Source organism: Nicotiana tomentosiformis, chromosome 2 (genome assembly GCF_000390325.3).
Source record: "Nicotiana tomentosiformis chromosome 2, ASM39032v3, whole genome shotgun sequence".
Lineage (NCBI taxonomy): Eukaryota > Viridiplantae > Streptophyta > Magnoliopsida > Solanales > Solanaceae > Nicotiana > Nicotiana tomentosiformis.
In genome coordinates, this window is record NC_090813.1 from 130,204,417 (window position 1) to 130,221,727 (window position 17,311).

The 17,311-nt window shown below is 36.0% G+C and overlaps 1 protein-coding gene and 1 long non-coding RNA gene across 2 annotated transcripts; one reads left to right on the forward strand and one right to left on the reverse strand.

The window, feature by feature from the left end:
* Positions 1-1,872: 1,872 nt before the first annotated feature.
* Positions 1,873-2,445, reverse strand: LOC138905614 (uncharacterized). The gene has a single exon (XM_070194134.1). The coding sequence runs from the start codon at positions 2,443-2,445 to the stop codon at positions 1,873-1,875; it is 573 nt and encodes a 190-aa protein (XP_070050235.1).
* Positions 2,446-9,662: 7,217 nt separating this feature from the next.
* On the forward strand, positions 9,663-12,797 carry LOC104102673 (uncharacterized). The gene is made up of 3 exons (XR_004508726.2): positions 9,663-10,159; positions 12,520-12,592; positions 12,751-12,797. It is a non-coding gene; the product is annotated as an uncharacterized lncRNA (long non-coding RNA).
* Positions 12,798-17,311: the final 4,514 nt, after the last annotated feature.

Below are 17,311 nucleotides of genomic sequence, written 5' to 3' on the forward strand. Positions count from 1 at the left end.
TTTCAGCCTCAAGCATTACTTACGCGCTAAAGTCTGTGATGAAGTCGGCGAGTACTTGCGACTTTATCATTATGCGAGGCTAATAAGTGATATAATGCTCACTTAACTTGATGGCCCATTTGGCCAACCTCCCCTACAACTCGGGTTTGTGTAATATGCTTCTTAAAGGAAAAATGGTGATGACCGAGATAGGGTGACACTGAAAATATGGTCTAAGCTTTCGTGAAGCTACGACCAAGGCCAATGCTAGTTTCTCGAGGTGAGGGTACCTCGTCTTAGCGTCAACACGTGTTTTACTGATATAATAAATTAGAGATTGCGTACCTTTGTCTTCTCGAACCAAGACCATACTTACTCCACTTCTGAGACGGCAAGGTAAACGAGGAGGCACTCCCCGGGCTCGGGCTTTGAGAGAAAGGGTGATGATGACAAGTACACCTTCAGTTCTCACAGTTCTTGTGCACACTCAGGCGTGCACTCGAGGCCATTGTCCTTTTTGAGTATGCTAAAAACCTATGACATCTATCGGATGACCACGAGATAAATATGGATAGGGCGGCAATTCAATAGTTCAGTCTTTCAACTTTCTTCTTAGTGGTCAGTTGTTCTGATGTCCCGTTGATAGCTTTAATTTGATCTGGGTTGACCTAAATCCCTCGTTGTGATACCAAGAAGCCCAAATATTTTCCCGATGCAACGCCAAACACGCATTTCTTGAGATTCAGTTTCATTCCATACTTTCTTAGTATATCGAAAGCTTTTTTTAGGTGGTCGATATGGTCCTCTCTTCTCGGACTTGACTAACATGTTGTCGATATACACCTCCATGATTTTGCCGAGTTGTTCTTCAAACATTCTTATGACCAACCTTTGATAGGTAGCCCCTGTGTTCTTTAACCCAAATAGCGTGACCCTATAATGATACGTTCCCCTGTGGGTGATGAATGTAGTTTTCTCTTGGTCTTCTTCCTCCATGAGTATTTGGTTGTAACCCGAGTAGGCATCCAGAAAACTTACCAGCACGTGTCCTGCCTTTGCGTCGATGAGTTGGTCGATGTGAGGCAGTGGAAATGAATCTTTTGGGCATGCTTTGTTTAGGTCTGAGAAGTCCACGCACATCCTCCATTTCCCATTTTCTTTTTAACCATCATTACATTGGCAATCTATTTAGGGGACAGACTCATTGATGGTGGGGTTGAACTTTCGTTTAGCCTGCCATACCGGGGGGTAGAAGGGGTCGACATTCAGCTTGTGTGTGGTGATTACTTTGGGGATGCCTGGCATATCTGCATGACTAAAGGCAAACAAATCTGCTTTAGTTATTAAGAATTGACTAAATTTACCCGGTTCTCGGAATTTGCAGCCGATGTTGGCCTTTTTGCTGGGGTCGCTATGATCTAGCTGAATGGGGTCGAGGTCTTCTATGGGTGATTTAGCGGCTTTGACCTTCTCGGGGTCCATGATGACTTCCTTGGCTTCGCCCTACGACGACCTCGACCTTGTTGATTGTTATGCTTCTTTTTTCTTTTTTTTCTTTTGTTGAGTTATCGTGTTGTCTATGGTGATTCGGTAGCACTCCTGGGATGTACGTTGTTCCCCTCGTACGCTGAATATTCCCCAAGGTGTTGGGAATTTGATCACTTGGTATAAGCTGGTAGGGACGACTTTCATGGGGAATATCCATAGTCATCCCACGATAGCGTTGTATGCGGTGTCCTGGTCCATGGTATGGAATGTTATCTCTAGAGTTACTCTGCCAGCGAGAACAGGGAGTGTGATTTCTCCCAAAATCCATTCAACTGCATTGTTAAAACCGGTTAGTGTAATGTAACGTGGCACTATCATAACCTCGAGTCTCATCTGTGCGAGGACTCAGGGATGGATGATGCATGCTCCACTTCCGTCATCTACCATAATTCTCTTAACATCAATATCTAAAATTTGTAAAGTAATTACAAGTGCATCATTATGAGGGAAAGTCAAATTGTCGGCATCTGACTCATCAAAAATGATACTTTCTTCGAGTCCATCATATCGTTCGTAGGTGATCGATGTTTTGAGCTTGTGGGTGGCAGTGAATTTGATGTCGTTGATAGAAGTGTTATCGCAGCCACTAATAATCATATTGACGGTACGAGCTGGTGAAGTGGGCTTTGGTGGGCCTGGGCATTCTCGACCCCTTGCTAAGGTATTCTTGCCTTTGTCACTGAGTAGTTCTTTGAGGTGCCCTTGTTGCAGCAAGTTCGCCACCTCTTGTCTCAGGGTGATACAATCTTCTATTTTGTATCCACGTTCTTGGTGAAACTCGTAGAGGGCATCAGATTTCCTTATGTTTGGGTCCGACCACGTCTTTGGTTGCCTTTTGACTTTTTTTAGCTTCTCGAAAGCGTAGACCACTTCTCTAGGCGATACGTAAAAATTGTGAGTAGATAATAAAGGGGGCATACCTCGGTCTTTCCTGTGAGGGCCTGATCTCGGCCTAGATAGGCCATCTTCATAATAGAAAAGGGGGACTGGTGTCCTGACATAGGGTTGGTGTCGTTCCTTGCTTGGCCACGATACTGGGTGGTCTCTTCTTGTATTATCCCTGCGTTCTTTCCTAGGTTCGGATTGTACCAAGGTGAGTCGTCAAGTTGGTCGTCGTCGTCTGCTCTAACATCGGCCTAGTAGGCATTATGGATTTCATCCCAAGTGGTTGGTGGATACTTCATCAACCGACTCAGTAGCCTTTAGGTTGCTCTCGAACCCTTTCTGCTCAACCCATTCTAAGAGGTTGCCACGTCCATCCCTTCGGAAACATTTGTTAAAGTCATCCTCACCCTGTTGAATCGGGCGAGGAAGTCCCATAGTCCCTCTCTTAGGGATTGCTTGATTTCGATGATGTCATTTACTCTTGTTTCAGCTTTCTTGGCCCCGACATGTACCTTCACGAACTTGTCGGCCATTTCTTCGAATGTTTCTATGGAACGAGCTGGTAACTATAAATATCACGTCAATGCCCCTCCAATGAGGGTTTCGCCAAATATTTTCAGCAAGATGGAGGACACCTGCTCTTTGGTGAGGTCGTTGCCTTTCACAACGGTAACGTAGTAAGTCAAACGATCTTCAAGATCGGTCATTTCATCGTAGATTCTGAGATATGGAGGCATCTTGAAGGTCTTTGGTATTGCATGTGGAGTCGTTTCCTCGCTATACGATTGTTCTACGAACCTGCCGGCGTCCCATTTTGGTAGCAATTTGGGGGCACCAAGTATTTTATCCACCCATTCCTGGTACTCTTTTATTTGGTCTCTGAGCGCCTTGTTCTCGTTTTCCATTTCCTCCATTCTTTTCAACATGGAGGTGAGGACGTTGTCACCTGAATTGTTAGTAATATTGTGAGTTTTACCTGAAGTCAGAGGGTCTGTTTGGTTGTCATGTTCGTTCTCGCATTGTGCTAGATGGACTCACGTGGTCTTTGTGGTCGTGAATGGAGCTGGTTTACTGAGCACACTGATTAGAGTATCAGTTAGCCATGCTTTGAGGAGCTTTTTCATAGCGGGTGGCGCCCCCTCTCCCATGGACGTGGAGGCCCCTTGCCCATTTGGTTTTGTTGTGCTGCAGAAAGGTAGACGTGATGTTTCTCGTCTGGGAGAGGTCGTGGGCGTTATCCTCTTATCATAGGAGTCATAGCCTTCTTTGATAGAATTCTTGAGGTTAATGGGGACATTTTCTGCCGCATTGGTCCTGTTTCCTTAGTTACCTTCCATGGAAACTTGTGTTTGCATAGAGAAAAGTAAAACTTGGTGGTTTGTTAGGTTAACAAGTCACATGAGTTGCGTATCTAATGGAAACAATAAAAATGGCGGAGAAAATTTCCACAGACGACGCCAAACTGTTTGATCCAAAATTTAGATCTAGGTTTAAACAATTAGATTTTCTAATAAATAGAGTTAATCTTTGCCAATGTTAATATCCAAAAGATAGATTAACCGATTTTATAGCGAGATATCGCGGATACTATTTGAGTAGCAATAAATGGTGACGATAATGCTATATTAAATGATTCAAAAATAAAGGAGGTAGCATTAAATAACAATAAATAGCAATGAATGGCATTTATATAAATAAATGCATATGAGTCACCCGAAAAGGGTGAGTTCTTTGATATTATTTATGACAAATACACATGATTGGTAAACCTTTGAATATTCAGATTCTTCTTGGATCGTGGGAGAAAATATAGATAAAGATTTAAAAAAAAGTGTATTTTATATGTGTATGATAAAACAAGAATTTTCAGAGAATGTCAATGCGTTATTTTTTACAATGAGTGTCCAATCCCCTCCTACAACTACATATCTTTCTATTTATAAGGGCACATCGGCCACAAAAACTCTAATAGTACGGATCGGAAGAATATTCTCTTCAAAGTCTTATTTCTAAAACTAGACGTTACTGCTCTGCTAAAGGAAGTACTCATCCTCGTCCTCGACCTCCGTTGAGTCCTCGACCTCGCCTTCATCCTTCGTTGAAGTCAAATTGATGATACGTGGCGGCCTTTGAATGCCTTCTTAATATTGATTAGGCTCGGATTATATGACATTTTTAGCCCATACAGATAAAGCCCAACTAACTTGGTGTTCTTCTTATCCTTCTCCATGACTTCTTTAGGTTATATTCTCCTTGGATGCTAAAGTTCCTTTAGTAATTGAATTGTCTACCTTGTAAAAATTAATAGTTCACTGTAGATTACGTATTTGTTAATCCATGAACTAAACATATTTGTCTTGGAGAAAGTTTGAAACTGGTTCGAACTCAAGCATACAGTGCTGGAGTTTTACATGTAAGGAATTTTCAAACTCCAGTATAGTGTGATGGAATTTCACTTGTCTAAGCTTCGAAATCTAGAACCGATTGCTGAAATTATTTTGTATTGTAATTAGGGTATTTTTGTCTAAATAGTTTTTTATGTGAAATGAGTAACTAAATTCTAATAGCCTTTCAAATGATGTTGCACCCTATTTTGCATTAGTCAAAACAAGATTCAACTTGTGGTTTCTCTGTTGTTAATAAAAGAAAGTCGCCACTTAATATTTAAAGGTATACAAGGGCACCTATTTAATTACTAAATCGTATTCTTTATTAGTCTGCTAACCGATGAGATTATGGGTAAGGGTTATTGTTCTTCTAAGGAGAAGGTGTTAGGCACCCCTTAAAATCTACCTGAGGTAGCTCCATAGGACTTAGACTAAATTTGGAATCAATTATTTATACTATGCCTTAACTAGTGTTCTAGAGATATGGCTTAACGTATATTAGGACATGATTCTTACAAAGGGAGGATGTAGTTTAAAAGTGGAATGAATTTATAAAGGAAAATAACGTATACTTGAAAAGAGCTTTTGAAAAGAGATATATGATGTTTGTATTTGAGAAAGTATATGAAAGGAGAACTAGGTTTAAACACTTCTTCCTAAGCAAGGGGCGTATATTTTGTTCTAATGAGATGGGGTAAGCCTAAGATATACCTTGATTTCAAGACTTGAAGAAAAATCATTTTTGTTGAAAATCCTTTGGGACGATAGCACTTCATATTTTCGAAATAAATTGATTTCCTTTTTGGAGATAAGACTCGTGTTTCTGGTCTGATTTTTTCCTTTTTGAAAGTGGGGCTACTGTTTTTCTAAGCTTTGGGCTTCAAAATCTTTAAGACAAGCTTTGGGCTTCAAAATCTTCAAAATATATATTTATTTTATGTCAACGTATAATAAATATTATGTATATAATAAAAAATCTAGATACCATTTGAGGTTATCTAGATAAAAATCATTGCAAATAAAAATTAACGGTGTTTAACATTTCTTAGTAAAATATATATTTTACGTATAATAAATAGATAAATAGTAAATAAATTCTATGTATATTTACTATTTGCTATCTAGATAAATCTGTCATCTTTAATTCTTTTGGTAAACAAGAAAATAAAGGGAACAAATATTTTGTCAGATCTTAGATTTCTGTTAAAAATTAAAATGTGTTTAGTGTTATGACTAAAAGTGTATCACTTTATTAAAATAAATAGACTATTAGTGTTTCAAGTGAAAGAATATGTATGACTTTGAGTCTAAAGTCAAAGATAATGTATGTTTTTGAGTTTTTTCAATGTTATGACTAAAAGTGTATCACTTTATTAAAATAAATATACTATTAATGCTCTATGTAAAAGAATATATATGACTTTGAATCTAAAGCCAAATATCACCTATGGTTTTGGTTTTTCCCGGAATCCGATAGAGCTCTCAGTCAACATGGCTGTTTCATCACGAGCTTCATCATTATCTATTTACCCCTGATTTTCAATATTATTACATTACCTGCCATCACACAATTTAGTAAATAAAAAGAACTGTTGACGCAATTTCAAAGCCTACTTTTTCTCCACAAACGCATAGTACAAAAACGTGGGACCCACAATTTAGTGAACAAAGGAAAATTTGAAGAATTTTCGACAGATGCATAGTATCAAAACGTGGGACCCATTTGAACACATATTTACCCAAGACTTCTCCACATATGCAAAGTACAAATTGTCGGACCACTATTGTCGGACCACTATTCCTTGAAAGTTATATCTGTTTATAAGCACATAATACAAATACTTCAACCAAATCTAAGATTTTCTAAATCAAGTATATGTAGCAGCTCATTTATTTCCAGCACAGAAATTGTTTTATGCAATTAGGACCTAATAGATAACTAATTGCTGAGTTTGAATAGCAAATATGTTAAATCAACAGTTAAGCTTGAATAAATGAAATTGACAAGTTAAAACGTAGCAGAATAAATTCACTAAATAAAAAAAAATGTAGCAGAATAAATTCACTAAATAAAAGAATATAGCAGAATAATTTCATTAAATAAAGAATAATTTTTACATATGCTAGGTTTAAGTTCAACCTATGTCAATAAGTTAATAATTAATATTTATATTCATCTAAAATTTTAAACATTATAAATTCATGAAAGAAAGTAAATATAACATTTTGCAATTTAAGTAGTTTGTAATGCTTTTAAATAGTAGTACAATTATTTGGGCGCCAACTCTTTCAATACGAAGGAATGTACATACCTTTTTTTCTAATAAAAGTAATATTATGTAAATAAAATTTATTGTAAAATTTTACATTAATTTTGCAACTTTAAAATTAGCTTCTAATTTAACTTTTACGATATTATTTCTAACCTATTAACCCTTATATTGTCATGAGTTTATTTATTTTTAAATACTAACATTTAAGGTAATTACTAATTTAGTTATTAATTTAATTTATATTTGTTATTTACCCTAAATTGGACAATATGATTGGTCAATAAAGAATCTCACTGTAGCCGCTTCAGAAGTAGTTTTGTATTTGAACTATTTTACCCTTCTGCTTTGGACTGAGTTACGCCAATTTTTTTCCTTAGCTGTCGTCAGGCTTTTGCTTAGCTTCAAAAGCTAATCTACTATCTAAATGCCAAGTGGCCTGTCATTAATTGGATGAGCTTTCCAATTTTTTAACTGTTCTTTTTTTGTACACTGTCTCTGATTCTCAATTAGCAAAAAGAAAACTTTGGAAAATGTGCCCTTACACCATCATCAGCAAAGGACCTCATTAGATTAACATTCAAAAGATTTAAAACTAAACTCTAGATAAATACCTCACTATATAGGTTTATTCCACTGTTGCTCATGGGATTATAAATTTTTTTTATTTTAGGGATCGTTTGGTCTACGCAAAAATTATATCCAAATTATACTACGAAGATTATAACACAAGAATTAAATAATAACAAGATTATTTAGTGAATATATTTTTTATAATAGATGCTTAGTTTCATTGAAATATCAACGTATAATTTAAATGTGGTTGGTTTTATACTTAGATAAACTTGAAAAACCTTTTAATTAACTCAAATTTTCACCTTCACTTTTTAAGGCTTCCTTGAAACATGTGGCCATTTACGGTAACTATATTACTTTCTTTGGCCATGTGAGTGTCTGAGCTTCATTTATATTTTTCAGTTTAATTAGTAAGCAAATAAGTTCCTGCTATGTTCCAATGCTAGGATTTGTATTATAAAAATATTCAAACGACAAAGGAAATCCACAGTAACTGCTATAGAGTTCTCTACCTATTTTGAATATGGAAAAGCTTGAAATGCTTGTCCTGTTGCTCATTTTCCTTCAGCTTGCAATCGTTTGAGGATGAATCGTAAAATTCAATGAAGAAATGCACATATCCATTGATTTGCTTAAAAATAAAATTTATAAGTCCCAAAATGAAGATATAAGAGATTAGTTAGTTAAATTATTCTTATATTAATGCTAATTATATGTGTCAAAATCATAAATGGTATAGATAGAATTTTCGGAGAACCTATGCACAATTATTTTAAATAAATATATACAAGTTAAGCAAAAATTTACTCATGCTAATTGGTGATGGACTCTCATATAAGAGTTCATTTATAAAAGATCTCAAATGTTTAGCATACTCTAAGCTAGGGGTGTCAATGGTTCGGTTCGGCCGATTATTTTATAAAATTTATACCATACCAATTTTTCGGTTATTCTATTATGTATAACCAAAATTAGACTTTTCAAAACCGTCTCAATCATGTCGGTTTCTCTTCGGTATCGGTACGGTTCAGTTAATTTTCAATTTTTTTTTAAATATCATGTAAAATTCACCAGTAGAAGTAGAATGCAATAACATATGTCCTTTTATAGGACTTAGCAAAACTCTCTAGACATTTTTACTGTTTAAATGATGATGAATTAAAAAAATGAAAGATGGCTAGAGTATAGATCCATCAACTATTCTACAACAACGTAAAAGAAACCAAGCAAAGGCAAAAAAAAAATAAAAATTACAAATCACACGAGTGGAAAGATATAACCAAGCTGAGACTCAAGAATAAAGTCTATATAAGATTAAATATTCAAAAAGATAAATCTAAATTATATGAAAGGAAACATATTCAATACATTGTAGTTTGCTACTTATAATCGCTAGAATACTTTGTGTCTTGCTAATGAAAATACTTGAAATAACTTAGTTTAAGTAGAAGTAGCATAATAGGTTTTAGGAATTAGCATTTTGAGTTTAATTACTTATTGGCTTGTAACAATTTTCATAATTCCAAGGCCCAAAGAAAAATTTAATGCATTATTATTTTTAAACTTACTATATAAATATATTTTCCACATGTAAAATTTATTCGGTACGGTTCGGTATTTTTTCGGTTTATTTTCATAAATAAAAAACCTACCCTAATTATCGGTGCGGTTATAAATTTATATAAAAAGTTATGGTTTCTTTAATAAAAAATTAAAAATCGGTTCGGTGCGGTACAGTTCGGTCGGTTTAGTCGGTTTTTGAATATCCATTGACACCCCTGCTTATAGCCACAATCAAAATTTAAAACTTATGAGTTATGAATTTTAATTTTTTTAATTTATTGGAGTTCTAAAATAATATTTTATACATATCCAATAAATTATCGAAGAGAATATAAAATTTGAACAAAAACTTTTGAGTTTAATCCATAATGAAATTGTAGGTCTGCCGCCAAATATACTGTTATTGGGACCGTGCGCAGCACGGACTATCCATACTAGAATTTCTACTTATTTAGAAGCGGGAGTTGAGGTGCTCTTCGTCGTCCTGCTTCTGCAATTACGACAAACTCCCTTTTTTGTATCAAAATCGGGGGTTATTTTGGTCTTCTGTCATATTTTACAAGCCGATTTTGTGGACGCGAAATCGCTCAATTCTTTTCCTTTCCCTCCGCACTATGTTCCTCTCTCTTGGGTACGCGCGCCTTTTTGTCGTCTCCTTCGTTTCTGACGTGGAAGATAAACTGGTTCTTGCTTTTGGCGTTGTGACCTGTTCTTCTCGCTCTGCACCACCTGCGTTTTTGGTGGTTATCTATAATTAACGTTATGCTTGAAATCTGTTTACTTTGGTGCCCCTTGCTTCTGCATATTTGCTCTTTAACCTCAACGTTATATCGGACAGTTTACCGCACTGGTTAGCTGTGATCACCCAATAAATCTCTCTGTTTTGCTTGGGTTTCCTCCTTGTTTTTGTAGCTTCATTTTGCTGCTATCTTTCTGTTTGGTGGCTGAAAGGTGAGTACTCTTCGTATTTCGTCTCATTCTTTAGATTTGTGTGGCTGCGTTAATGGACCGCAGCAGGCTCGACAACTTTTACCCACTACCTAATGGTTGATATGTGAACTAATTTACTGTTCTATGAATCATCTGCATCCATGTTGTTCCGTTGATTTAGTCAGAGCCTCAGAGGATGCATTGTAATTTGATTATAGAAATTTCTTATATTTGATTTTGGAAATAGAGACCCATTTTGCTGAAACATTCAGAGTAGTTGCGTCCAAGAGAGAATTGGATTTGAATTCGACCTTGTTGAAATTTCATGCGCTTACCCTGGTCTTGCGCAATGGTTACTCCCACTCAGGGGTGTAGCTACCTTTGGTGAAGGGGTTCAATTGAATCCCCTTTGGTGGAAAGTTACATCTTGAAAAAAGGGTAAAAACAAATTTCTTTGTATATACCAACCATTGAGCCTCCTTGACATAGGTTCATATCTTATTTATGACATTCTTACATTTTTTTGAATCCCCTTATCCAAAATTCTGACTCCACCACTAATCGTTGTTGGGCGGATTGTGTGCATCATATGTGCTCATTCTGCTCTTTTGATTCAGTCAGAGAATTCATTGTAACTTCACTATATTCACATTATTTGGTTGACTACTTAAATATAATTCTTTTGTAGTTGATTTAGGCTAGATTTTAATATCTTTGGAGGAATCTCCTGATTATTAAGCTTGTATTTTGCTATTGCTTACGACACAATCCATAGTGGTCGAAAGCTATGAAAAGACAACCTCCTGCAGATGGAGTGCAGGAAAGAACTGTAAAGCAAATTGATGGTTCACAAGTTCTCCAAGTGTAAGAAGGAAGCTCTGTATTTGAGAATAAATATAACATCAACTGTCAGTACTCTAGCCTTCGTCTTTCACCTCCTCTTTTAGATCTAACCGACCTGCTTATGGATTTCGTAAAGAGTTTTTAAAAAGCTCCTCTAGACATTTTTAACATTTACTTCCATCTCTATTTTTCTTATTCCAATTTTAGGCTCCTTTTTAGATCCTTGTAGTCTTAATGATAAACGAAAGTTAAATCAGTCATCAATAAAAGTTAACATGATTATAAGATAAAGTACCATATGAATCGCAGGAATAGAAAGAACAACAGGAAAAAAAACCTTTTATATTCCTTACATTGCTATAGGAAGGAAGTTGTACCCCTTCCACCAGAAATTCTTTTAAATTATAGCTATATATATCGCACTAGACAAAGATCAATTTCCTTCGACCTCACAAAAAAATAAAAAAAATAAATACAGACCACATATATACAGATATTGATATGGCTCTTCTGTCTAGCTGTACATGAGTTTGGATAGAGTTTTGCATCTTATTAGCAGAAGTTATGACGCGTGGTATGAAATTTAGATTAGACGAAAGTCTGATACAATAAGGAATCAGAATTGAGTTCGTGCTCTGGAAAGTCCAGAATATATGATAACGACTATGCTTACAAGGAGATTCAAATTGAATAACTTAAGCTCTTACTTAGGAAAAGTTTAAATGTTATACAAAGGGAGTTGATAGATATGTGTGAATTCATTCTTTACGAGGAAACTTAAGCTCTTACTCAAGCTATAGCGAGAATATAATCAGCCGGACAGGGAAACTGCTAATTTATCTGATTCACAAATGAAATAATAGCAACTAAATGTCAGAGTGTTTACAATCAGATTGAGGACTTACTAATTGTTCCATAAGGAGTCAGTGACTTGTAATTAAAGCTGAATGACATAGTGAGGTTATCAAAGTTTAGATGTTGGACAACTAAGTTCCATTATGTATAATTCATTCGGTAATTGAAGTTTGTTATAGTAATCTTCACTCTCCAATATTCCTTGTAATCGAGTTTCACATGCCAATGAATGCGCACATATGATTTGTGCACTGTACCTAAATAGCGCAATTCTATTTTGAGAATAGAGATTCTACTAAGCTGGTTGCCACCAAAAAAGAGGGGTATGCCTTAAATCGAACCATATGGCTAAGTTTCTCATAATGTTACTCAAGATAGAAGAGTCGAGTGAACCAAAATGTACATCTCTTTATATTAACTGTTGCACTTTCATTTGAAATGAGCAATGATTCTTGGTCACTTATGTTTCGGCTAATGTGCCAGAATGATATTTTAAGTGGTTAGTATCTATACTTTATAAAATCATAGAGGAAATATGATGATAGTAACTACATTCTTTTTACTCCATGCATTTCATTCTTGATGGATGCATTTATTTTGGGTCCATTACGATGGTCGTCCGCTACTAATATCCAGATAGTTTGTTGTTTTCTTAACTTGTAAAATACATTTTGAAATAACAGGAGTATAAAAAGGGACAACGAGCTGCAGTGAGAGAGGAATCTTCGTAGTCCTGCTTTCGGAAAACATAAGAATGTATCCCCTCTCTACGTCTTATTATTCACCATTTTTCTTCCATGCCTTTATTTGAAAAGATGTGCAACTGTTTCCATATTTCTTTTTAAGAATGATAGTAGCATCTCAAATTCAATTACTCTTACTTGATTTTTGTTCATGTTACTTTGGATGAGTAGGAGGTTTCGGGAGCTATCTATTTGGCATGAATGAAGTTGTTGTCAAGCCATGAGTGCATAGTGACATTGAGTCGGTTTTTGAGGTTAGGATTGTTGTGAGCATGTTGTCTTTGTTCGAATATTTTTAAAGAATGGCATAAGTAAAGGGAAGGGTATGTGATGCATAGCCTAGAGCCTAATTGTTGCAAATAACCACGGTCATAGGTGCAGTGTGCTTTGAATGATAAGAGCTTAATTTTGTTTCGTCTACTATAGGATGGTTTGTTCGAGGACGAACAAAGGTTTAAGTGTGGGGTAGTGATGTTTGGCATATTTCGATATGTGTTGATGTTACTTTACCCATGTTTTAACCACTTCTTGATGTTATTTGATCTTTAAAATTCCCAACATGGTTTAATTATTGGTTTTATGACTAATTAAGTTATGTGTGACGATTTAAGGTGTTTGGAGTGCAAAATATGAAGAAAAGGTGGTCTAGCCAGAGGAAGAAGGGTTGGATGCGTCGCATCCAACCTAGAAAAACTACATCTTTCGTGCACCCTTAGCAGTGAAGTCAGCCCATAGCGTCCGCCATAGCATCCGAGACTGGGAAGTAGAACAGAAGGGTGGATGCGTCGCGTCCACCCTCACATGCAAAGTTAAGAAATGGAGGAACAAAGGGTGGATGCGAAGCATCCACCCTAGCATGCGAAGCTGAGAAGTGGAGGACGAGGTGGATGCGACGCATCCACCCTAGCATCAATCCCTGAAGCTGATTTGGATTAGAAATAGGAGAACTTTGGCCCACGACTTTGGTACGCAATATATAAGCCAAAAACGCCTCTTTTAGGTCATCTAACATATTGGGAAGGGGGAAAAAGCCACGACAAAGCTGTGGAGGCCGGAATTCATCAAGTTCCATCTTTCTCCCACCAAACTTAGTAATTTTTATGTTTCTTTATATGATTTGTTGTTTGGCTACCATGTCTATATGGAGCTAAACTTCACGTTCTAGGGTTGTGGTTCTTTCATGACTATTGTTATTCGGATATTGATTTTGACTTCTTGATTTATCATATTAGTTTATTTATTCAATCTTGCGCTTAATTATTTAATTGCTTGATCACCAATTGAATACTATCTACGAATCTAGAATTGAACTCGAAAGTGAGAATTCTATATTGCATATAGGATTGAGTAGGGCAAGTTCTTGAACTCGGGCATCGGGGAACGGATTCGTAGTTAGGATAGACATATACCTAATTACCTTGCTTGGTTGATTTACAGGAATTATAAATGCGTTCTTGTTGATTCTAACTCCATAGACATATAGGCGTTAGGTTAGCTTGAATAGGCGAGTAAGAACTCGACAGATTCTTATGAGCATTAACCCTGTCAACCAATAAGCTAGATAAATTAGTCGGTCAATTCAATTGAAGAATACAATAGGATTGTTAGATAGCCCATAACCCTAGATCGTTTTCATTACATTGATATCATTAAAATTTGCTCTTTCTCTGTTCAAAGTTTATTATTTATATTTTTCTTATTTAATTAGTTTAGAATAAAATATTTTTAGATTTAATTCTTGTTTAGATAATTGGGATAGTCTAATTTAGTTAATAGTTAATCATAAGTCCTCGTGGGTTCGACATCCGACTTTTAGTCACTTTATTACTTGACGACCGCGTATACTTGCGTGAGTGTGTTTGGTCGCAACAAGTTTTTGGCGCCGTTGCCGGGGACTTAGAAATTTGCTATTTTTCTAGATTAGACATTTTTTTTATCTATTCATGTTTTTTTTATTATTTTATTTTAGTTAGTATTTTTTATTTATTTTAGCATGGCATCTTGGAATAAAAATTGTTCGAATGATGGTTATTCTTATTTTGATGATCCTTGTCCATATTGTGGAGGACCCCACTGGTGGAAAAATTGTCAGAATGTTCCCAGGAGCGAGTTGTGCGCACAATCTCAATCCTTTGAGTGGAATATTTGTAATATGTGTGGTGGTCAAGATGGCCATTGGGATGGTTGTCCTAATTTTGTTCATCCTTCTCTGAGCCCTTATTATGATCTTTCTAATGATATTTCTGAGTTTGATAGGGGCAATGAAGTGCAGGATATGGAGCCTGATGCATATATTAGGGATATTCTGAGGCAAGTAGCAGAGCAACAGGATGAACTCAAAAAAGATATGAAAAGAATGAGGGCAGCAATCACAAGAATGAAGGCCAATATGGAAGAATTGAATGAAGAGAGCGAGTACCAGCAAGAGAAAATTTTTGAAAAAGAGGAGATTTTGAGCCAAACTTGGCTGGCAGAACAGGCTGAAAAGTTAGAAATATATGAAGCTCAACATGAGGAACTTACTGATGGGATGAGACACTTTATAGAGGGAAGATCTAAACTGGGACAAGGGATCTATAAATTTGTCACTACTATTCACGACTTGCAAGATAAATTAAATGCAAAGGTTGTTGCGTCTATCGCCCAACAAAATAGTAATGAGTTGTCAGAAGCTGAAAAGGAGCTTATACGCCAAATTGAGGAGCTAAAAGTGGAGAGCCAATCATTCGAGCATATTTCTGTTGATGATGCCCATGTTGAGAAAAGTACACTAGAGCCATGCGAGGTAGCAGATAATGTTATATTTGAAGACTCTAATGTGTGCACATATGAGGATATAAATAGTAATACAATTCTAAAGTTGGGGCGTGTTGGTCCTCATTCTAAACATTTTTCGACATTGTATTTGGATGATGACATGGAAATCGAGTCATCTAAGCCTTTGGAGGAGTCAATGGAAGAGGAACATGATGCCTATATTTTTGAATTTGTCATGCCAAAAAGCAAAAAATACATTCCTCATCTAAAGGCCGAGAAGTGTAGAGTGAAAAATTTATTACTTGGCCTGGTTATCTTTGTAGCCCCACCACTGGAGCATAGCCGCAAACTGGATGCCATGTTAGGGGCTCAATTCATAAGTTCGAGGTGGAGGCAAAAAGTGGTTCACGTCGTGCCGCTACGTTAAATCAGGCGCTTGTTGGGAGGCAACCCAGCGTTACTGCTTTCTTTTATTTTTGTTTACTTTTTATTTTATTTTATTTTTATTATTTTGTAGTATTTATTTTTGTTTTGTAGGATTATGAGCATAGGAAGCAAAGCCATTAGAAGAGTGCAAAAGCGAGCTAGATGGTGAGGACTAAGTGTGGGGTGCCCACACAAAGGACGATGCCTGGGGGAAGTCTGAGTACCTCGTGAGCCGCTATTGCTTCGGCCTTTGGCCTACCAGGGAGTCTCGTTTACCCTCTTATTATTTATAATGTGCATTGAGGACATTGCAAAATTTTAAGTGTGGGGTGAGGAGATCGTTTGGATGAGTTTCTGTGCTATTTTAGCTTAGTTGTAGTACTCATTCTTAAGTGTAGTAGCTTTTGTGAAAAAAAAAAAAAAAAAAAAAGAAATTAAAAAAAAAAAAACGAAAAAGTAGAAAAATTGGACTTTTCCCGACGATTGATCTCCTAGACAGTTTTCTTGAGGGATTAAAGTCTAAACAAAAATTCAAAATATGTCTTTTAGCTTTCTTTAGGTAGTAATAATCCCCTGTGGTTTTTCTTTGTGCCTCGGTTCTTTTCCATGGGATGTAGTTTGAACCGGGTAGTTTTTTTCTTTCCGAGTAGATTAGGAATTTAGGGAATAAAAGGAGCAAGAATGATGAACCTAGGCGCCCTTGACTTGTTTGATAGTAACATATTTATACTTTCGCATGTGTAGTATCTTCTGTATGATTTGAATTTATTGATGATGCCTTGTTAAATTGGATAGCATGTTTTGTGGCGCCTATGTCTCGTTTACATGACTTATGTTCACCTTGTGTTTAATACTTAATATCTCGTGGCTCCGTGAATACTTGCATTGCTTGAGAGTCGGAATGTGATCGTCCTTAGTGAGTCATGTGCCATGTGTGGTGAGGTTTTTTGTGTTGTCCATGTATTGTACTTGTGTCTAGAACTTGCCCGGTATGTGAGTTGAAGCGAAATTTTAGGTGATGCTCGGTTTGAAAAATGATTTTAGGATTTCTTTGATCTTTTTGAGCTTATTGCTTATCACAAATAAAATCTATCCCTAGTTAACCCTTTTGAGCTTGTAGACCTTTTATTTGGTACCCACATTACAAGCCTATACCCTTTTTATTCTTAATTGATATTGTTTTGATCCTTTTACCTCTTAAAGCACTTTAATTGTTAGATGAGCGCTAAAAGAAGTAAGAAGGGACTAAGTGTGGGGTGACTTTTGAGTGGAACCAATGAAAGAAAGAAGGGTACACTTATTTTGTAAAATAATACACCACTAGCGGAAATTGAAAGAAAAAAAAAAAAGAGAAAAATCTGGAATAAAAAGAAAGAAAAATATAAATGAATAAATTGTTATCTTGTTCTTGCTAGTAGGTATGAACTAAAGTAGTGCTTAAAGAAAAAGGGACTGTTTTGGGGGTGATATTGTTTGTGAAATTGAAGTGGGGTTGAAGAAAAAAAATGCTTAAAGTAATTTTGTGATGTATTAAAGTGCTTAGGAGGGT